General features: G+C 41.1%; 1 protein-coding gene across 1 annotated transcript; it reads left to right on the top strand.

The window, feature by feature from the left end:
- The first annotated feature begins 1,699 nt into the window (after positions 1 to 1,699).
- bcl3 (BCL3 transcription coactivator) lies at positions 1,700 to 24,180 on the top strand. The gene is made up of 9 exons (XM_059339577.1): positions 1,700 to 2,675; positions 4,527 to 4,644; positions 13,784 to 13,892; positions 19,781 to 19,982; positions 21,257 to 21,345; positions 21,467 to 21,544; positions 21,946 to 22,113; positions 22,504 to 22,603; positions 22,691 to 24,180. Exons 1-9 carry the CDS (start codon positions 2,174 to 2,176, stop codon positions 22,807 to 22,809), a joined length of 1,485 nt encoding a protein of 494 aa, XP_059195560.1. The 5' UTR covers positions 1,700 to 2,173; the 3' UTR covers positions 22,810 to 24,180.
- Positions 24,181 to 24,225: the final 45 nt, after the last annotated feature.

Below are 24,225 nucleotides of genomic sequence, written 5' to 3'. Positions count from 1 at the left end.
CTTAGTGTAGACTAATTGCACTTTCACTCTCCTGGCACAAGGGGGCCTCATGTTATACAGTATCATGATGGAGGCTGCTGATGACTGCTCTCTACATTCATCATGATGCAGTGTCTCAGAATATTACTGAACCCCTAAATATTAAAAGGGGATTTTTTATGTTTACACATAAGTTCATGTTCTTACAGAACAAGAAACCTCAATCACTGTCTCGGTCATTAAGCAATGAGCTCTGTCAGGTGTGTGTTCTGCATGAGACTGGCCGTTAAAGAGGTTGGTCCTTATTTTTTTTAATAAACAGTGATACTTAATGCCAGAGACAATAATGGTTGAGTGCCTTGACAGCTGCAGAGCATGTTTGTGTAGTGTAAGGGTGTTTTAGGGACTTTAGACACCAAGCTTGACTTTCCGTTGCCAGCTCCACACTTGAGTGGAAAGAGGAAAGTCCCAAATTGACCCTGGTAATCAGACCCTGGTCTGAGGGTGGGGTAGGATAAGATTAAAGACAAGGAGATGAGGTGTGATTTGTGTGTGTGGGTGCATGTAAAAGCTTGTGTAGGCACATTTATGGTTTGTATGAGTGTTCTTGATCTTGTAAGATGGCCGCATGCAGTGCAGCAGTGACATGGCGATCAGTAAAACGGTTTGAATCTGGATAATTTTCTTCTCCATTAGTTGCCATATTCCTGCTTTTGGGATTCAGGTTCAGCTCAAAGTGGACTTCAATGGACTGCAACTTGAAAAATCTGTGTTAAACAATCCATAAATTGAACATTAGGTTTACTCTAACGATCATATCTTCTTTATTTGCATGTTATGATTTCACATATTTGCAGAAATACAGAATATTGAGCCTTTATGAGTGCAGCATGCTATCACCAGAAAGCTTTAATTTGTAGAATCTGCTCTAATGTACCACGACTGAGACAATATTGTCTGTTCTATACTGAGAAAGAGGTGTGAAAATCATGTTCTCGTGAAATTGTGTCTGCTGTCTTGAGGCACTGTAACATGAACAAAATAACTTTTTAAAAACATCCTTTCCATGACATCAATGTGAGGGCACAGAAGGGAAGTTTACCTTTCAAAGTCTTTCTGTTTTTGTTACTATTCTTTCTATTTTTACATGGACCTGGCATTAACACATCATAACAGTCATAAAAACCCAGAATTTCATAATAAAAGCATATGCTTCTGCAGGTTGCAAGTAGTTAAAGTCAGACTTTCCTCATTGCACTCATCTGTTCAGCTTTAGCAATACAGAAAATGCATTTATAACAAGGGCTGACTTTGAATAGACTATACTGTATATGCAAAATGTTAAGTTCTCATATTGTTACATTAAAGTGTTAACTACTCCAGTTGGAAAATAACTGCTATTTGAAATAAATTTGATCTTTTTTAAAAGCTTTCATTATTAGCATGACTAACCAATTCAAAACGGAAAAAAAACTATTCAAGGAAAAAAGAAAGTATAATAAAGAAAATAAAAAAGTATGACTTGTGATCATTTCCAGTAATAAATGCATGTTGCCCATGTTAAACAGTAAGTGCATTATAATGCAGGTAGGATAGTCAGTTACTGTTTGAGACAGTGACCCAGACTTAGTCACATCTTGCACAACGGTGTGTGTGCACAAAGCACCCGAACCGAGAAAAGCATCGATCCTTGAACTTCTTGAGAAATTCAGCTTTAGATGTTTTGAACTTGCATGCAAAACAGGCAGATGTTAGAGAGGTCGGAAATGCAGAAATTATTCTGAATTCAGCGAAGTGTTTTCTCTTTCCCTCCGCCACTTTAATTCAATCGTTTTGTTTCGGTTTAAGGGAAAGCACCAGTCAAGTGTCACTGATTGAGTTCATTAAAAGGAGATGAGCGCTAAATCAGCTGCACTACCTGCAGTTTTTTCTGTAGGTGCGCTGGGATTCACATCTACACCAAACTACTATTGGCTCTTCTCCGAAAATACATTTGCATGACGAGTCAATTACTTTGAACGCTTATCTAAAATATAGCTGTGACACAAAAGGAAACAGAGTGATGAGTTGATCGCTGCCTGTTTGCTGATGGGAAAAGCGCACTTTGGATGATCCCACCAAACTGTCACTGAACGTCGACAGGTTTTTTTCTTCTAAACGCACCTGAAACTTCTCCAGACCCTCGCCCCGGTTGATGCCGAGGATCATGACCATGAACAGTGACCCTGCCACCGCGCCGCTGGATCTGCGCACCACGAACCGAGAGCGTGGGTCCAGGACTCCAGACTGTAAAGGTCGCGCCAGGGACGCTGGGGGGACAGGCGGCTCACCTGCACCCCCAGCATGCACAGGGACGGACAGTTTGGAGATACAGTGCCCCGCGGTCAGGGGCGCAGAAACCGGCCCTAGCCGCAAACGGCCAGCGGACAAATCCTCCTCCAGTCTTCCTTTTAGGAAACGCCCGATTCTTGTGGAGCCGGAGACCCAGAGGCAGTCTCCGACTCAACCGGAGAATGGAGACCGCTTCTCCCCTGCGACGGACTTCACATTACCCGAGAGGGTCGCCGGTCGTTTGGAAAGATCCCCGGAGGAGAACAGCAGAGTGGGCGCAGCGCCGGTGACTCCCAGGCTTCTTGAAGCGCCAGGACAGAGTCCACATGGATACCCCTTCCGATTTTTGCACCCGATTGATTACGGTAAGAGTTTCTGGCCAACTTTTAGTCTATTATCCCAGCACTATAACGTATTTTTATTTTTTTTAATCTTATTTTAAAAAAAGGGACAGTTTACCCCCAAATAAAAAAACAGGCTACACAGTTTGTTTTTTTTTTTTTCCTGATTTTTCTTAATTTTTTTTTTTTTTTTAGCACGATAAGCAATATGGCATCTCCATCTCCAGCACCCAAAACAACCTTGATAAATAGCGCTATGTTGGGAAAAAACTTTATTTTTTTAAATTTTGGGGTGACGTGTCCCTTTAATTTGTTTACTCATATATATAAAAATAATAATTGATATATTATAATGATGAACTTTGTGACACTTTACATTTTTGCTGTGATTTCTACATCTAAAGTATGTGTTTTATGAGGAAGCCATTTCTTTATAGGGTCAAAATAATCACACTGTCTGTGTATACAGGAACTCTGTTGAAGGTTAGACTGACAGACACACAATCTCGGTTTCAAAGGCAGAGCTTGGTGCAAAGTAGCTCTTCTCCAAAGTATTATTTTTTGTATTACATAAATTATGTTATTTTTGGTTGCAGCAGCCATGAACACTCCCCCGACAATATTTTTGTGTCACAGGTGAAAGAAAAGGCAGAGGACTTGATTCAACAGCTGAATCAATGAGAAAATATCCACTCAGCTATTCTGCAGCTATTCCCCTGTACTGACAAAAGTAGCTCACTGGGTCAACTCATAACGCACCTACATGCACAGTCTTACTTCCCTATTATAAAAAATGACTTGTTTGCCATTGCAGCATTTTCCTTTTTCATATAGTAGTGCAGTGCCTGTAGAAAGTATGTATTCTTATAGTGGGAGATTAAGTAGATTTTTCAATTATGGCCAAATGAGGTTGTGTGTGAAAGTGGGATGTACAATAAGGTGTAATACTCTTGCGTAGTGTTAATATACAAAGTGTATATTGGGTAATACATGGATGTATTGACATGGACGGCCGTTGATACGTTTGGCTAAGAGTTACGTACAGACGCTTATGATAGACCGCCCAATAAATGGCTCTGGACGATCGTAAACCACGCCTCCTCTACAGAAAAATGAATAGGTGGTCTCCAGACTATATCTCATTTGTGATACAGTCTGGCGTTAGCCAGGCTAGGACACCGCAGGGAGTTGAACCCCATTCCACTGATGCCAAAGTACCACTACCAAGTGAATAAACCTAAATCTCCGCTTAGCATGCAAATCACGAATAACAGAATTTGCACATTACATGCAAACCATTACAACGTCTGCAACTCCATAAAACACTTACTTTTCATAAGGTACGCACACCATCCAGCACATACACATTGAACATTCATATTCCCTGGAAACTATTCCAATATTATTGGAAAATCGAACCTTGTAGCACACTTTAAAACTCTGAAAGATAGGTAGGCTAAATAGATTTACAGATGAGATGAGTCAGGGTGGAAATCCAGAGTGAATTGTGTTACTGACCAGGTTTAGGCCTATCACACAATGGGGCGGAGCTAAAAGGCGTCCAATTGGAAACAGTGCAATGCCGCAGCACGTCCTACGTAAATAATGATATTTTGAAAAATGAATTCAAAAATCTTCAAAATCGAGGATGCACACCTTCGTGCCATGCGAAAGCCACATACGAAATCTGAGGTCAGTCTGACTAACGGTTAGAGAGATATGCCCACACACACACACACACACACACACACACACACACACGCACACACACAAACACTTCTTGCTTTATAGAGATAAGATATCTTCATCAGTTTCTATTGTTTCCCCCTCCCCTCTCCTCTCTGTTATATTTCTATATTTCTCTGTGTCATTCAGGTCAATACCCAGTGTACTGTTTGCCCCCCGTCCCAGAGCCACACCACCCGACCCACCACGCCGAGAACCTGCTGGCTGCTATCCATCTGGCTACACGTCAAGATGAAGATGGAGACACGTATGTTGATGATTTTTTAAGTGGCTTAGGTTGGGAATCGTGTCACATATCTAAGCCACTGATGCGTTCAGTGAACTTAAAAGATTGCTATGATTCATCTTCCTCACACATTTCATAATCAGCCTTGTTAGTCAGACAGCTGTGCTGATTGTCGAAACTTGGCACAATTCTCAGATTTGAAGTCTTACCACATTCATAAATATTCATGGGGTTTCCAGCGTATTGAGAGAATTCATTTAAATTTTCTTTAGACTGAGCAGACACAGACTCACATCTTCACCTGAAGAGACCAAATGTTTGAACTAACGACCAACTGTAATATTATTATGAGCCTGAGATTTATAGTTTAATATGCAAAACATTCCAATAGCTTCTTGGAAGTGGTGACTCGTCCATTGCAGACTTGCCAAATAGAGAGTCAGACTCTCAGTTTAAACTTATAAAAAGTGAAATGCTCCACAGAAAGAACAATTGCAATGTCTAAACGAGATGCATGTTGTGTTTTTTTATTGTTTCTGTAATAAATAGACAGCAAGTTCAAACATATCATAACCTCCGGCAACATTTAAACCTTCAGATGATAGAAAGTGTGAGTAACTGATTCATGGATCTGATATATCTGACTTGAGAGCTAAATTCTCAAATGTATCTTTTCGTGGACCAACAAGCCTTTTCCACAGCAGACGTTTTAACTTGTAGGAGTTGGGATTCAAATAATCAAATAAGCCTTCACCATGTGAGAGTGAGCCAGCAAGTACTGTGCAATACCAGGACCTTAAAAACAGGGACGTAGAACAAATTTATGGACCCTGTACAAAGACGTTATCTATGATAGAGAGAAGAAACCTCTTTTCTGACTCATTCATTAACTTCATACTTTGTTAATGCGGGAAGAGGCTGTTTAGCAGAGAGCGAAGGCTCCGTGAACAAAGGTCTCGATAGTGCTCTTATCCTGTGAGATTTCTTTTAAGTTTCTATCCTAAACAATTTAATTCAGTTTTATCACAGAAATCAATGAAATGAGATATAAGCCGACATTTGTCTTACATCCTTAGAATAAAGAAGGCCTCGCAACCATAGATGCATGATAGTACAGTGTTACCGCTCAGCCTTGCAGCCAGTTTTGTTCGGTCGTCACTTGTGGTATTGGAGCAAAAATTCCCTCTACGACCTAAAATAAACACTTTTTACCACAGACCACCATTATAAATAAAAATTGTGACTTTTCAAAAGTAGGTCAATCGACCCCTTATCGTCAGTCTGTCGTCACATGCAATTGCACATGCATGCCAGTTGCAGAAAGAAGAAGTCAATACGATAATAATCAGAAGCTTAAATACATGAGAAAACTGTCACAACTGAAAACTCTAAAAAAAAAAACTGAACATGCTGTGTTGTGCTGTGGGCTACCAAAACCGAAAAGGTAATAATAAGTCTTTATCTTAAATCTTTATACATATACTTTACATTATTATTTTTAATACTTTTACATGTACATTTTTTCATACTTGGATATCCCAAAGTGAAAAGTAAAATAAAGGTAAAAGTCAGAGAGAAAATAATCTTTTTAATCTTCGCGATCGCAGTGTTCTTATTGGCGGACCGTTTTTTGCACACTGTGAATGTTTGTATGCAAATAATTGGTCAGTAATGGGCCGTGTCAGAACTCCTGGGTGGGGCCAGTGAGAGAAACACTGCTGTGCATATTCAGTGGGCTGCATACCACAGGAAGTAAACCTGGAAGCTAGAAATCTTTTTTTGGCATATGCGACAGGTGTGCAACTCTCATTGGACTGAATGAAAACCACCTATGGGTTCAGTTTACAGTTCTTGCGGCCCTCTGTGAAGCTTACCAGTGGTCTAAGGTCTATCCTGCTCCACTGGCTATTCATTCTAATCTTCTGTTCCCCCGTCCAACACCCCTGCCTAAAACAAAAGGAATAAGCGATATTATCATTTACCCCTCAGCTTTTACCTAAATGTTAAAAATGTCTTGCATGAAAAAGTCCTCTGACATTTCACTCTGCAGCATAGCTCCTTACCAGCCAAAGACAGGCTGCAGAGCTGCACGAAGCCTCTCTGCAGGCCTGGTACTTTTACTACTTGACTACTTGACTCTTTTTCAAAGGGAAATTTTGTCATAAAAGTGAAATTGAGATGGCCCCATAAATAACAAGCTGATACAAGTGATTCACTGGGCTGGACCCAAACAACTCCAGCTTTAACAAGTGACACAGAAAACTTTTAGTGTTGCGCAACCTGGATGTGGTTTGCGAGAAGCTTGTAATATCATCTGGCTTTATTTGTTATGCTCTATGTGACTCACCTGGTTGTACGTATTGAACAGGTACCGCCAGTGCACCCCCCATATCCAACGAAATTCTTTGCTGTTGTTTCACTTCCTGTAATGGAAACTGGTTTAGTGTAGATCAGGAATGATTCACAGTGGTAATGAGACTTTGATCTAACACACTAACCTGGAAACTATAGCACCTGGGGCCAAGCTGCTTGGATAAATAGAAATTGCATGTATAATATGTGTAGAACAACCTATAATTTGAGTCTCCTGGGGTGCAGGATAGGGGGTTGGGAATGTGAATACTGCACACAGGACACTGGAGGAGTTCACAACACCACATGCAAATTATAAAACTTTAACGCATGGTTACTTTACTTTGTGTAAAGTCTTTACACCTACCCACCCACACACTAACTGAAATGTCAAACTCATACGAGAACACAAACAGACTCATATGACTGAACACGTGAAAGCATGTCCAAGAATTAAATGACTTTGATGCGGTTTCAAAAAATATCAGCATCATTTGCATCCATTCGAAACAAAACTCGTGATGACCACCATGCTGCGGAGCCATAAGTCCCGTGACATGCAACAGCTGCTTATTGTTCCACATCTGCTTCAGAGACTCATTATCACACTGACACATATTATGAACAGATAGCATCAAGGAAATAAAAAGACAATGCAATGTACGTTGACTGACAATAACCATGAGAAAAAGTACTTTTTCTTTTTTATTGTTGCAAAGTATTTTTTTTTTTCACCTTTACTTGTCATTATAATAATTTGCTGACACGCCTTTCTGAAGCATCCATGTCATCAAAATGTGCAGTGTAGACAAAAACCAAGAAGAAGAACTGATATGAACATCATCTTAACACTATCAGTGAGAAACCAGCAGTGCAGAGACTTTTAACCCCTTGATAATGAAGCTGAGATCTTGTCTGGCTTGTGTCGTACTTTGTTGCTCTGTGGTTGTTTGAAACTTTGTGTGAATTCTGCAGAAAGAAACATTCTCAGCCCCCCTATCCTTTTCACACTGTCTGTATCTGTATGTGTGTGTGTGTGTGTGTGTGTGTGTGTGTGTGTGCGTGTGTGTGTGTATGCACAATGTGAGTGATGGCGAGCATGCGCCTGCTCTTACGTCAATGGGGTCTGTTCGCAACGCCTCTGAACCCCTTAGTTTCGGGAAAACCAGTGAGTGCTCTGTTTAAAACATGATTGCGGTTTTTCTCAGGTGTCTCTGTGTCTCTCTCTTCTCTTCTCTGTGTTTTTAAATGAATGGTCTCAAAAAACCCAAACATCCGCTTCTCACTTCCTCATTTACCGCTTTCTTTCTATCGGCTTCATCTCTCTCTCTCTCTCTCTCTTTCTTTCTCTCTCTCTTTCTGTGTTATGCGTCACTACTTATCCCCACTATCATTCGTACATGAAATTTGTAGATGTGCTGATTGTTGTACAGCTCATACCTACAAATGAATTCCTACGTCCTTTCAGTCAGTCAGTCAGTCAGTCAGTGCATTTAACTGCACAATAGCACCATTCTATGCAGAGTTTAGCAGTACTCGGATTATTGCAACTGTCATGTAAACACCTAACTTTAAATGTTATCTTACTTACCTGACTTAGATCACACCACATTACTATGGCATCCAGACACAACATATAAACTTTTTGATTCTGCACATGCCTTGAACCTGACGTAAACATTCATAAACACAAAACTAGATTTAAAGTCTGCAGCCACACCACTTGATCTGCAAGGCTACACATGCTTTGAATGAAAAGCTAATATTGGCATGACAACATGATCCTAATTACAGCGCTAACCTGCAGCTGTTTAGTGAGTAATGTTTACCATGCTCAACAACATAGCTCAGTGTGCTAGCATTATGGCTGGGTATAAAAAAAGAAGAAGCAATACCATACAAACAAGTGTTCGGAATCAGGTACTACACATACTAATCATGCTACATGTAGCGTGAAACAAGTACGTAGTGTGTTTACACTGCTGGCCATGAGACTTCACACACTCAAGATATCCCATAATGCATTGCTGCTGTTTCCCCAATCTGAAACATAATAACACGGTGGCTGGTTTGTATTGAACTTTCCCTTATTAAATGTTAACAGTCAAACAAAATGTACTTCTGATATTCATTTATGGCCGGAATTAGACAACCCAGCTGCTGACTTGTGGCCTTTATTAGATCTAGACGGCCTTATTAAAAATTTTGTCCCGACTTTCCGGGTGAGGGGGCTAACTAATTCATTGCTGCCTGTAGCTGACCTTGTGCCGGACATGGTGGCGCTCGAAAATACTTCAGTGTGAGAATAGCATAGTTTCATAGTATCATTATTTGAGTATGCAGCATGTAGTAAATAATACCCTGAGTATGTAGTGTGTAGTATGAAGCATCCCATTCCATAGTCATTTTTTTTTTTCAAAAAACAAAAACAAACAAACAAACAAACAAAAAAAGAAATGCATTTGACTGGAGAAGTTTCAATACTGCCTGCCGATTCCCAGCCCTATAGTTAGCATCTGCTAACTGGTAATTAACATAAAATCAGTTCAGGTTAATGGAAATGTAATTTGTTTTTAGGTGTTTTGTCGTAACAAACAAATAATGAAATTGACATGATGCAAAAAAGTTATTGCAATTCACCTACGAGGGGGACATGAATGTGTCTCCCAATTGTCATGGCAATTCATTTCAAAGTCATGGAGACATCTGACACAATAGCTCCATGACTTCATGGTGGTTTTGGATGACAAGTCAGTTGATCACCAAAGTAATCAGGATTCATCTCAGCATTGCCATCCGTGGAGTTACAAAACTATTATGACCATGAAAACACCATTATCTGTATATTTGTGTAGTGTCTGTTCTGACTGCTTTCACACCTCCCTCAGGACACTAATCTAACCATCTACTCTTAGTAATGACAGTAATAACATTATTTTTGTTCATTACATACGTAATGGTATTGACTCAGACAGGCAGTCACTTATTCCCTTTTTACGCTGTAGTCAGAAAATACAGTGTTTGCTTAGGGTGTGAATAGGTTACTGTAGGTTATATGACCTGGGTCCACAGTCCTCCTTCGGCCTGTTTTACTATTGTCCAACACAGATCTATAGAGTGAATACTATCTGTGAGATTGTGCTGTGAACTACATTTGCAAGGCCAAGTTTTCTATGTACGCTGATGACCTGATATCTGCACAGAATAATGTACTGTACAGACAGTTTATTTCATGCAAGAGATAACCTCTGACTGACTCAAGGTTAAAACTGAGTGCATTGCTGTGAAAGGATGGATTTTGACAGGTCGATGATGCCCTTTTGATGAATGTAGAAAAGCTCTGGGCGAAAAAAAACAGATCCCACAAAACAACTTAGTGTTTGTTCATCCTGGTTTCCCCCATAAATACCTTTGAAGATGTGATGTCAGACGTAATTTATTGTTAACTGGACTGTGGCGTGTCTCTGCTTTTCTTTTGTTTACTATTCTCACACACCGACACATCACCTCATTGCTCAGCTGGTCCACAGACCACAGGACATGTCAGGCTTCAGTCGGATCATTCAGTTTGGCTGCGTCCTCACCCTCCATACCAAACAGGATACCGCACGGTGCTGCCTTCTCTTTTTTTCTCGTATAATTTTTTTTTTTTTCTCTCTTTCTCACACACACACAGGGACTGTCAGTGTTAATGCAAGAGGCTTGGGACTCCTGCCTGCGTCAGTGTTACTGTGCCTGGGGTTATCTGGGGCTGTGGTCTGCCCCACTTCCAGGAACTAGAAACAGTACAGTTTCATCTTAAGAGAAAAAGAGAGAGATGGATGCAGACTGAAAAGAGTTTAACAAGATAGATAAAGCCACTTTAGGCCCATATGGAGACACCTATTGATACATTAGTGGGGCTTAATGCTTAGAGAGATGAGTAGCTGTTTCTGACTGTGGATGCTGTAGCATGATCGGTTCCTCCAATCACTGTAAGATTTATTGCTGAGCCACTGCAGGGGATTTTTAAGGCAAGTGATTGGAGATGATGATACAGTAGCATGTACAGTAAATATGATTAATATATCTTTGCTGGCATATATTTGTACACTGTGTTCAGTTACAGGAACAGGGACCAGCTGAGGAAAGAACCACCAGGCTCCTGTTCCAACATACACTTCTGCTTTTTCTCGTGTTTGATGTCAGGAGCACATCATCTGATTGTTTTTACAGTTGCAGTTCCAACATGCTCTTGCACAGCAACATTTAGTTTGCTAGTTGATGTTCATGCTGGCTCATGCATATGCAATTATGTATGTATATGTGCACATGCACACACATTTTATCCACAATTTGTAAAATTATAGACACAGACATTAAAGATAATGACTTTTCCCCTGCAATCACCAAGTCAAGGTTGGCACATGCTTATCCTTCAGTTTAACAGACCACAGGCATTATTCTGTTCGTACATGCCTTCATCAAGTTGTCAAAGAATGTTTCGACTGTGAACATAGAGATTATGTAAGCTGCCTGGTTTATGTTTGGTTAGAAGAGATAAAAAGAGTAATATGAAACTGCAATAAAGTAGATAGATAGATTCCCTGAACCACACACCAGTTTCAATAAAATGTGCATGAAAGTGTTGTTTTTGTGTGCAACTGTTGAAGTTAGCACTATATGTCGGAGTGTCTGTTGTTTGCTCAGAGAGTTCTTCAATCTATTTTTTTAGGCAGGAAATTATCGTCATTAATGGCTCCATTTCAGTGGGACACATCTCTGAGAGGAAGTTTTGCAAGTGCTTTTGTCATTGTAAGAAGTTATTTTCTGACCTCAAATTCTGTGCAAGGGTAGCTTCTAAAGAAGCGCCACTGTTTCCTGTCGCACTGTTGTACTGTAAGTCTGATTATGACTTATCCAATGGATAAAGCTGACTGAGTGAACCTACAGAAAGCCCCTGTTAGAAACCATACAGCTTAATGGCTGAATTTCACAGCACACAGAGCAAGATAAAGAATGCAGCCATTGTTACTGACAACAGGAAGTGACATAAAACCTGTCTGGCTCTTACTGGAAGTTGCTACTTCTGACAGCATGAGAAAGAAATATGTGAAAACTAGTATATGTTTTTTCTATAACATGCCCCTCCCCCCTCGCTTAGTTTCCTGCCTTTCCATGTCCTAAACTTTGGCCTGCGTTTGTTCTTTCACTTTACATAGAGACCACAGATAGTGGTTTCCCCTTTAGTCTTGATAAGGGTGTGATAAGAGGGGTGTGAGTCATGCCTGTACATCTAAGGAGCTCCTTGGTACAACTGCCTGTGAGATACTTTAGCTCAAGGGAGCAAGTAGAAGCTACTTATGATGACAAAAAAAAAAACGAAAGTCGTTCGAAGGTTAGATTTGAATGCTGTAAAGAGAATGTGTGATTTTTCATCCCAAATGACTTTTACAGACTGTATTCATTTATTTAAAGCCATAGTTTGATAGTTGTTTAAATTAGATTAGAGCAAAGTTAACCTGACTTTGACCAAAAGGGACAAAATCTGCCTACAAGGCTTGTTACTATAATTAAAATAACAACTTATCGAGCTCAGAAAAAGTTATTGAGGTCATGTTAATATATCATACAATAGATTTGTCTGTTTCCATAAGAATGTCATCAACAAGACTCATGCCTAGGCATTTTTTGTTTTTTTTGCACCTGCACCTCCTTGTCAAATACATGGTACGTTCGGCTATGTTGATAAAGATGGTTATTTATTTGGCTTACCCAGAAACATCTATACCCATGCTGCCTTGCATGCTCAATTTCGTTTCGAACTGCAAGGCGGCATGGTGTCCATGGCCGATTCCTTGGCGCTGCTTTTGGTATCCAATCACAGAACGGGGAGGGACAGCAAGACGATGACGCGTACTGTTCGACAGATGGAAGCTTGTAGTTTGATTACGGATCCAACATGGCTGCAGCAGACGCGAAGCTCTCTTTGTTCCTAGCTGTAGACAGTGTTCTAGCTAGTTTAGAGCGAAAGTTTATTTTAAAAGAAGAACAACGTTTAGCTTTACACTCCTTTATCACCACCAAAAAGGATGTTTTAGCCTTGCTTCCAATAGGATTTGGCAAAAGCCCAATCTACCAACTAGCCCCGTTAGTGGCTTAGCTAATGGGGTTTAGCGGTTGCTGTGGTCGTTTCTGTCGCTCTACATACGTCATCTGGTATAATTGGCTGGCTAAGAGCTACTTACAGATGCTTATGATAGACATTCCTACCGCCCAATAAGCGTCTCTAGACGATCTTAAACCACGCCTCCTCTACGGAAAAATGAATAGGTGGTCTCCAGACTATATCTCATTTGTGATATAGTCTGATTGTTTTACAGCGAGGAGATCCAAGTGTCCGATTTGGGATACAGTTAGCGCACAGCTAATTCACCGTCGTTAGCATCTTTTTGCTGACTCTGGTAAACCCAAGGCTAGCGTACATGGTTAAAACAATATACGGTTTGAAAGATAAGAAGTTAGACTCGTTTTTCACACAATTTAATTAGTTGGAAGCATAATATGATCATTATATATTAGTAGTTAATGTGACATTTTGATAGAATCTTAGCCGAACGGTGTCCGATTTGGGATACAGTTACGCTAGTATCTATTGCAGAACCATTGGGTTTAAGTTCTGATTAGTTATCAGATGAAGAAGAAGTGTTGAGTGTCAGTGGGTCACAATGTCTGGTAAAAACCCATGGCACACTTAAATACTGTTTGAACTCTTCTGCAACATTTCTCTTTCAAAACGTTATATGTGTATTTGTCCCATTCATTACAGAGCTCTTCATATAGCTGTGGTGCAGGGGCAGTACGCCATCGTCTGCAATCTGATCCAACTCTTGCTGTTGGCACGCAGAAGCCTCGATGTCTACAACAACCTCCGCCAGGTAAAACAAATGCACATTTTAGATGCCCACATGCATGCACGAACAGCTGCTTTTGCAAATACAGAATTCTAATCAATAGTTTTACATTTGAGAGAAAATATTGTGGTCCTTTAAAATGTGGCAGCCATCCAATCCATATATATATATATATATATATATATATATATATATATATATATATATATATATATATATATATATATATATATATATATGTGTGTGTGTGTGTGTGTGTTTTTAGTTGTATTTCATTGCACATATGAAAATGCGTCATCATCAGTCAGTATAACATCATGAAAGATAGACGAAGACTTGAAATGCGATGGGGTTTTCTGCCCTGACAACCACAGCATGTATAACACATTCCCCTGCTGCCTCACCCTTCTGATAACAGTTACATGGAAAAGAATGAAAGAGGAAGTTCCTTGGTTTCCTCTTTGCTTTGCACCGTATTATCGCATACTCTCTCAGTCATGGCCACCTCTGGTTATGCATTGGAATTCACCCTTCCTGGTTTCTCCACCTGTTCTTGCCACAAGCCAAAGTCATGCACATGCTGGGAAGGACTGCATTTGCTTTCCAGTATTTTTGCTTTATTTAATGCATGGTTTTCTAGTGTTCGGTTTCCTTATAGTAAGGGATTTTCAGTTTGCATGTTGGGTTTACCGTGTTGTGAAACTTAGAAGCGGGAGCCAAGATGACTGAGAGAAGCAAAGTGTTACTCTCGTAAACTCTCCTGAAACCTGCTCTCATATCTCATGGCTGGCCTGAACTAAAACCCATTAACAAGCTGGGGAAAAATGACAAACTTGAAAACTTGTCACCTTTAACTAGTATTCCAGCGCATAATTTGCTTTTCTTGCACATAAAGAGTCTGACTGACACTCTTTTGTTTAGGGCAAATGAACTCAATGAACTCCCACAGGGTTGACCAGTATTTCTTGAAAAAGTGACTGTCTTTCAACTTCCTGCATAGTAACCTCAACAATAAAGGGCAAACTACGGTGTACTTTACTGGAATGTGTACAAGGAATATTATTTTAGTGTTTCCCAATCCAGGGCTGTCCCAGCCACTGGCCTCAAGCCAACACTCTTCCGCTCAGTTGTCTCCACCTCCTCACCCTCCTCCTGCTCTGCATTCTGCCAGCTTTCTCTTTTTCATCCTTCAGCAGAGAAAGCACCTGAGACGTGCAGAGCTTTAGTTCTCAAGACTGGGGTTTCACACCACACAGGACACCACAGGCCCGCTTACCAGAAATAACGCTGGTGCTATCATCGGCTGTTGTCTTTCCTCATCGCTGAGGCTTGTCAGCATAGGTTTTGTGATATCCTGTACCCTGTGTTTGAAAATGCATGCACGCGACACACACACACACACACACACACACACACACAAACTCTCTTTTCACACACTCGCATGTATAATGCCACTTGTAATTACAACCAAAAGGGGAGATTCTCAGGCACAGGTCCCGTCACAGTCATTTGCCTACCAGATTGTGTGGTTTTAACTGAAAACCAGGCATAAAGAACTCACTTCAAAAGGGAACTTTTTATATTTCAAAACATAAAGTTTACCAGACAGATCCGAACACATTTTCTGGCATTGGTTTACTTCCCAAAGACAAAGAAAAAAATACAGCTTTTCCTATATTGATGACAAATCCTGAGTTTCTGTGGTTTTGTATATGGAACTTTTTGACAGAGTGTTACTATCAGTACCGTAATTGAACAATAGTGCAAGTGTCAGTGCTTGACTTGCCTTCCACTACATGAACTACTATGATGGTAGACACAGCTGTTTGATACTCCCACACCGGCAATGCTATCAGGGCATGCACAAACACACGCTATAGTAGTAAAACTTTTCGCTGCTCTCTCCACAGCTGATGGTGCATTGAGTGGCACTGAAACTAGCGGGATTTGGGGACTGAATCTCCTGGGGCCACCCACGCTAAAGCATGCACTAACGGTCATGTGCTTTAGATTAGAGACATCCACTAAAGTGCATGTGTTACTTCTACCATGCAGTATGCAGGTGATCTGTAACAAGTCAAAAATAGTCTCTTTTAAAGGGGCCTCCAAATGGTCACAATTAATGTAATGTTGTAATATAATGTTAAAACTGTTTTTTCATTTTCACTTTGTTTATGTGCATGCCGTTAACGTGCCATTTAATTTTTTTTAATGTGAGTGTGCACAAGTAAGACATCTGTGTGTGTGTGTTTGTGTGCACTTTAGTATCCTTGTTCCGAGAAGTCACATGACCAACCCCCCCTCTCTTGCTCTGGGCTGTTTCTCTACATACCTTGGTTCAGAGGGTAGTTTGCAGGGACTTTCCCTTACTGCGCGTGTCTCTCTCTCTCTCTCTCTCTCTCTCTCTCTCTCTCTCTCTCTCTCGTGCTGTCTCTATCGGTCTCGCTCTCACTGCCGTCTTTTTTCACATATCACGCTACATTTATCTTAAGAGAATTCAGGGTTTAACCATAACTGATGCTATCAGTATAACTGTCAACAACACTGACGTAAAACTCTGTGATGTTTATTATTAAAAGTGCTGGCTTTAGCCTTGAGTGTTCACCACAGAAGAGCAGTCTGTGCGTCTTAGTGTTCCCTTGCACCTTTTGTTTGTGTTGGGCACTGCCTACAGCCCGGGGCTGTTCTTCATGCCCACAAAACTCCTCTCATCTTTTCACCTCCTTCATGTTGATCCGCTCATTTTGCAGGAATGCAAGTGTGCAAGGACAAACCCAAGGGAAAGAGAAGGGATTTTCCCTTGTTATCCTGTCTTTCCCCTGGACTCCCCTCTGCTGCTTCCATTTCTTCCTCATTCCTCCGTCTCTCCCCCCTCAACTCCCTGCCCACCCTTCCTCTTATCTTTGCTGGATTTTTGTTTTAGTCACTCTGAATTCCTTTACAGGAAGCCACAGCTATACTGTGCCAACTCTCAGAGGTCTATTTTTAAGGCCTTAAAAGGCCTTAGTGCGGAAAGTTATTCTACCAAACACGTTTCTTACGTGCTGTGTGGCATCAGAATAGTATTACTGATGCTTTTTTACAATGTTCTTACTGATTAAAGGATTTAAAAAAAAGTTTACTGGGGAATATGGTGCGTGGTGTGTGTGTTTGTATGTATGTGTGTGTGTGTGTGAGTGTGCGTGTGTGTTTGCATATGTATGCGTACGTGCGCGTGTGTGTGTGTGTGTGTGTGTGAGTCACAGAATTCAGGGAAACGGGAGCGTAAGGGAGGAACACTGGCATTGACACACTGGAGGAATTCCACAAAGACGCTCTCCCACTGCTAGACTATTTTTTTTTAATAGTCTTTACTGGAACAACCCCCTAGTGCGCACACACACACACACACTCACACACACACACACACACACACACACACACAGACAACAGTACAGTAACAATGCAGCAAAAGTGAAACTCAGAACAACAATCTGTTCCTGATTGCTGAGTTTATTGTGTAACATTAATAGCAGCTAAAAATTCCAGGTTCAAATACTTCCCTTCCCTTTATGACTGAACTGTTGCTTTATTTTATTTATTTATTTAAGACCATTATCAGTGCAGTGCCCTCTCTGACAAGAGTTGACATAATTATCAACAGGATGATACATGCTGACCTCACCCAATGGAACATCCTAGATTGCTCCATTCAGTACATAGTAGTTTCATCCTGGCAAACACCTGGTGAACTCTGTGTAATTTTAGTTTTTCCTGCCTTCTCAGGCTGTTTGTCTCTTGGAACAGGTTCCTCCTCATTCTGGATTAATCACACAGTCTCATGCTAGGGTTGTTGTTGTTTGCTCTGTGATGTATGGTGCAAAGGTCTCAACTTTGCCAGCTGTTTTTTTGGACTTTGATTTGATTGCTGACAACTATGAATTCAGGCCTTGTGTGTGTGCATGCATGGGATGGTTGTGTTTGTGTATTTACGGGTATAAGTGCATAACACACGTGCCTGTATCACATGATGTGTAATAACAATAATCTTATGGTTCCTTGTTTACTTATGTGAGGCGTTGGCGCGTCCTTACGGGCACTGTGTCTATTGTTCCTTTGACCTTTAACCTGTCAAACTGGTTCGAGATGAAAGGAGGCCTTTACTAGAAATAATAGAACTCTTCCTCCAACCTCCCTTACCAACATGTAGGGATTGGACATTTTTTAAATACCTTATCATGTCATTTTTCCTGTCTGGTTTTCTGGTCTTAATTTTCTCTTATGGCAGAAGAATTAATGTCTCAGAAAACCTGCCTTGGGATGCATGGATGCAGTCTCCATGATGTCACCTATTGGTTTTTAAAGAGCCATTGTGAAGCTCAGTGTGGTGGCTCCGGCCGTTTCCATCTTGCCAGTATATAGCCGTTTAGGGGGAAGAGTGGCCAACGGGAAAGTCTCAGGCCACCCTCTCAAATGTCCGCTCACTCTGCGTGTCTCCATTACAAAAAGGCCCCCAGAGGGATTTAGGAGACTCCGGAGGTGACGTATGGTTTTCAATGGTCGCGTAATCGCTTAGCAACAGTTTCGACCGTGATCACATATGCGACAGATTAAACACGGGAGACGCAACTGTGGCAGCCGTCGCTAACTGTGCACAACGTCAGCAGCTGATCATAAACAAAGCAGCATGGCTAATTATGCACAGCGTCTCCGCTGATCACAAACATCGTGATCATGAATTAACCGGCATCGCCAACTGTGCACAGACTGTCCGGTGCTTGTTGTCATATTCAAATTAGGGGCATTTCGGCAAGTGAGACCCACCTCATTCCGGGTATCCAACAATGGGTAAAGAGGTGGAGCTTGGGTGAGCTGAGGCAGGACGAATTAAGGCTGTTTGATAAAACATACAGCCTGCGACAGCATCCACCTATTACTAAAAGTGGTCATGGACTTGATTAAGCAAAACTTTAAGATTCAGTATATTTCAAACTTCAATTGAACCCATGCACAGCTGTCAGAAATGGAAATATTATATGATATTCACATATATTACTGTACATATGCACTTTACTGCCTTTTTGCACTTCTGGTTAGACTTCTAGCTAAACTGCATTTCGTTGTATCAGTACCTGTACTCTGTGCAATGGCAGTAAAGTTGAATCTAATCTAAGATAATATTAGCTATTGAGACCAAAACCATTTTTTTTGTCCCAGGCTGTTAACATTTTTATTCATGCTGTAAAGGCGGGCATTTTAACGTGGGGGTCTATGGGGAGCGACTCACTTTTGCAGTCAGCCTCAAGAGGTCATTCAAGGAATTGCAGTTTTTTCCACTTCTGTGTTGGCTTCAGGAGTGGCTGTTAGGTGGGTTTGTTACTTTCAGACAGAGTCATGCTAACTGTTTTACCCCTGTTTTCAGTCTTTATACTAAGCTACACTAACTGTCTCCTGGCTCTTGCTTCCTGTTCAACAAACAGACATAAGTGGACTTCCAAAAAAGCCCCACTGTTCCTTTTAAGGATTTCCAATTCAGAGATTGTCAACAAAAAAAAGCCTTTTGGGATGGACGACTTTATTGCATTTAATGGAGATCAAGCTATGGGATTTCCACTATTAGACAAGCATATTTACTCAAACAATGACGTAAAATACAGTAGATACTTGTTTTGAAATAATGCCATCTATACATGGTAAGACATCTATTCATCTCCAATTTTAAGAAGTAGTAAGGATGCCTTGAGGATAGTGGAGAGTGGGGGCATTGTTCAGCTTTAGTGGGGGGTTCACGCTCTCTGAATGCTTCCTAGTGTAAGCTGCTGTGTGAAAAATCCAAACTATTTTAAAAGACAGTATATTGCCTTTTGTGGTTATGGACCTTGAATACACTGTTTTGTCTAAACTATCACTTTTGCTCTCATCTTCCCTCTCAGACTCCCCTTCATCTGGCAGTGATCACCCAGCAGGCAAACATGGTGGAGGCTCTGTTGAGGGATGGAGCTGACCCTGCTGCCTTGGACCGTAACGGCCAAACGGCACTTCACCTCTGCTGTGAATATGACCAGTGTGACTGTCTGTCAGTTGTTCTCTCGCACTCCTCAGCCTCCACATGTCTGGAGATCAGAAACTATGAGGGTGAGTTCTAGACTACGGAAGCTCTTTGGTCTGTATGAAGTAGTTCTCAACAATGAAACATCAAGGATGAGTCATTAGCTCTTCTTATTGAGTTATTTAATCTGATAAAGCCTTGTGATTGACCATTTCTTCCTTTCTGTGTTTAATTTAATGAATTCAAGTCATTATCAAATTAAGAGTATTTGATACATTTGGATCTAATAAATTGCTATGTTTGTGACCCAGTTTACATCAAGGTATTACAGACAATGTGATATAGAGTAATTTGCAATACATGGGCAAGCAGAAACATGGTGAAATAACCAAACACCCACACAAAAAACCTTGCTAGTTTGTCGGGGGATATGAGAAATGTGAACTCTTGTTTGGTAGGGGTGGAGTTGCTGGTAGTAGGTGTGTGTATGTGGGCGGAAAGAGAAAAGGACATGTCCTTTCTCTTTGGTCTGTCACATTGCCACATCTCCACAGTATGTATGTGATGTCACAGCACGGCAGACAGTTTTTGTGTGAAACTAACAAGTCTGGGTACAGGAAAAAGCCCCCAAAATACACACAGACTCCTCTTCCTACAGTGAGTAGGCCTGTTAGTGGAGCTGTGTGTGTATGTAGGGATCTGATCTAACAAGATAACAGCAACTGAACAACAAACCAATTGTATGTCTAACTGGTTTGACTATTTTAAATGCATATTCTCAGGTTTATTCCAAAAAAATGCTCTTGAGCAACTCTAACACAGCTTCAAAAGTCCCAACAAAGATTACAAAAAGTGAAAATATCACAACAATGATCATGTCTCTCCACTGGCTTCCTGTGTGCCACATGATTGAGTTTAACATGCTCCTGCTGGTCTACAAATCTTTCAGTGGAAAAAAACCTCTCGGCCTCTCAGGTCATCTGGTGAAAGTCTGTGAACCAGTCCCAGCAAAGCAAAGAGAAGCAGCATTTAGCAATTTTGCTTCGCATTGCTGGAAAAACACTTCCAGAAGATGTCCTTGCATCTTGCATTGTCTATTTATTTCATGTTTTTAATTGCTTTAAAGTGTTGTAGTCCTTTTATGTGTTTTAAATGTCTTAAACACATCTTCCTGGGTAACATCATTTAATACTTTTGTGTAGAAAATGTGCTATACTGCCTACGTCTCTATGTGTACAAACAGGTTCATGCAGGAGTGTGTACATGCATTCACCTGGATCTGTGCACACTGTATGTGTTTATATATCTATGTCTGCATTTTGTCACTCTAAACTAAGGTTCTACTTGGTCCCTGTTTCAGGTTTGAGCCCTCTCCATCTGGCGGTGCTGCGCGGCCATAGAGTTTTGGCCAGAATGCTGCTGGATGCAGGTGCTGACATCAATGCTATGGTCAGTCTGCGTGCTGCACTGATTCAGCACTGACTAAGTTTCATGACATCACAAATTTTACATTTACCGTCTGTGCATCCTCTGACTTTTCCCATGGTGTTTTCTTTCTCCCTTTAACCAGGACATTAAAAGTGGCCAGAGTCCTCTCATGCACGCGGTGGAGAGCAATAATGCAGACATGGTCCACTTCCTCATTGAGGTAAAGTTGGTGTGTGGGCTGAGAGGAAGGAGGGGAGAGAAGGGTTGTGACTCAGCTGTATTTGATGAGTCTTGTTTTCTTTTTCCAACTCGTAAGCTACATACTGAGTTTCCCATTCTTTTCTAGCTTATAGATAAGACCTTTAAAGGATTGGAGCAACATATTCATAGTTTTGCTTTATTATCAGAGATTAGCATCTCTTTACAGAGGCAGAATTATCTTTTTTCCTTCCTTAATCACTCCCTTTTAAACATTTTCTCTTCTCTTCATCTCTCCTATCTGATCTAACTCACCCTCTCCATGGATCTAACTTCTGTTTCACTATCTATGATTAACTGAGTCTCTTCTAAGTTTCTTTATGAATCACATCTGTGTCAACTTCTGCTGTTTTTCTCTTGCAGAGTGGCTGTGATGTCAACAGCCAGTCATACAGTGGGAACACAGCCCTGCACAGCGCCTGTGGCAGAGGTCAGGTGGACACGGTGAGGCTTCTGCTGAAGAGCGGCGCAGACAGCAGCCTCAAGAACTACCATAACGACACACCTGTCATGGTGGCCAAAAACAAGAAGGTGAGGATTACAGATGAAAATGTGTATAATTATCCAGACTTTGCTGATGTTGTTGTTTAAGACAACTAAGACAATCAAGAAGAAAGATTGCCAATTTGACTGTGGAAGATTTCTTGTAATTTGTCCAAATTTTTACTTAGTCACTGTAATTTTACAATGGAAAATCCCACCTATATTTTAGTTACGTCAGAAAATGCAAACAACTGCTAAATCTACTTGACTCAGCTCTTGTTAGTACAGTAGGAAGGAATGGTTGGAGCTCGAAATGGGAAGTAAATGTGTGTATCCTTCCCTCTAGAGGACAGACCTGAATGGTGCAGTGTCTTATCAGCCAATATAATATTCTCACTTGTGCCCACAAGTTTTTAAGAGACTGTGAATCTTTTGCAGATAGCAGATGTTTTACGAGGGAGAGGCTCCAATCAGATAAGAGCTCTAGATCAACGCTCTTTGTCCGTCTCACCACATGGCAGCAGTTTAACAGAAAATGGTAAGAAATTGCACACAGGTTCACACATGCAAGTACACACAGCTACTTAAATCAGTGTTTCATTTGTTCTCTTTGCCCCTCCTTTAGGGTCCCCATCCTCCAACCACAGTCGTGGATGTTCACCTTCAACTACACCACACACCCCTTATAATAGCACCTCCCATTCTCCAAAGACTCCATCTACGCTTGTATTTCCATTTTACTAGCTAAAGTTATGGTCCAGAGCGACTTGCAACTACCTCCACATAGCCAACCAACAAAAGACTTCAGTGCCCAGAAGGATATCCAGAAGGTTCAGCGAACAGACCAGCAAAAAGGAGGGCATCTGAATTTAGTCTTCCCTCAAGGCTGGCCTTCTTTTCCTGGACTCCATGACAAAGGACAGTTAAAGTTGGCATCCCTCCTTGGGTTTCATTGCCTGGACGGAGTCCCTGCAACCACTCTGCTCACCCAGCTGCTGTTTCGGGCATCCACATAATGAGCTGGCAACTGACAAGCTGCTGCAGTGATCAGCAGGACAGAAACGTGCCACTGCATGCAATCAAGGCTGACATAAAGGACTGTTTTAAAACTGCCTGATGTCAGTAAATGATGGACATGGGCTCAGTGAACTCTGAGTATTTTTCTTTTTTTTTCTTTAAGAGGACTGTAGATAGATGGCAGGAAATGAAGGGCAACAAATAGAGTATTTTGACACCCTATGTCTTTCAAAGATTGTATTCAGTTTGCTTACTATAAGGCTTGACAATGTAACTTGACCTGCTTAAAGACCCTTCCAGTGTATTTTGGCATTTTTATGATATTTAATAGTTTACTGAAGGCATGAGACCCCAAGTTACCTAATGCAGTAAGATACAGGAGCTAACACGAAGCTAACTCATAGATGTATGTGACTTAGCATTACCTTTATGACAGTTACACTTAGAGAAACGTGTGACTTGGAGTACTGTAGTCATAGGTCATCTCCCTGTCTTTTTGCAGGGGGGGCTACACGGTGGTGTAGTGGTTAGCACTCTCGCCTTACAGCAAGAGGGTTCGCCTCCCGCCTGCGGCTCCTCTGTGTGGAGTTTGCATGTTCTCCCCGTGTCAGCGTGGGTTCTCACCGGGTACTCCGGTTTCCTCCCACAGTCCAAAAACATGCACTCTAAATTGCCTGTTGGTGTGAATGAGAGCTATATCTATATGTCAGCCCTGTGATAGTCTGGCGACCTGTTCAGGGTGTACCCCGCTTCTCGCCCAATGTCAGCTGGGGTCGGCTCCAGACCCCCGCGACCCGAGTGCAGATGAGCGTTTAAGATGAATGAATGTCTTTTTGCAATTATGAGCCCAAATTTATATTCTTTGTGCAGAAATATTTTGCAAACAGTGTGGCTCATCATTATTGTCACAAAGTAACTCAGTACAATATGAAATATTATAAAATAAACTGGAGGGGGGGGGGTTTGATGTTGCACAGTTTAATTCCTTCTATTTTAATCAATGTCCATAGTACCTTCACATGTTTGTATGCATATGTGTTTGTTGTTTCTTCACTGTCAAAAGTTGTATATTTTTTTATATAAAATAAGTCCAACAGATTAATGTTTGTGCTGGTTTTGTGAGCTTGTCCCACAGCAACAGTT

Source organism: Centropristis striata, chromosome 8, assembly GCF_030273125.1.
Source record: "Centropristis striata isolate RG_2023a ecotype Rhode Island chromosome 8, C.striata_1.0, whole genome shotgun sequence".
NCBI lineage: Eukaryota > Metazoa > Chordata > Actinopteri > Perciformes > Serranidae > Centropristis > Centropristis striata.
Note: the sequence above shows the minus strand (reverse complement) of the source record. Positions and strands in the feature narration are given on the sequence as shown.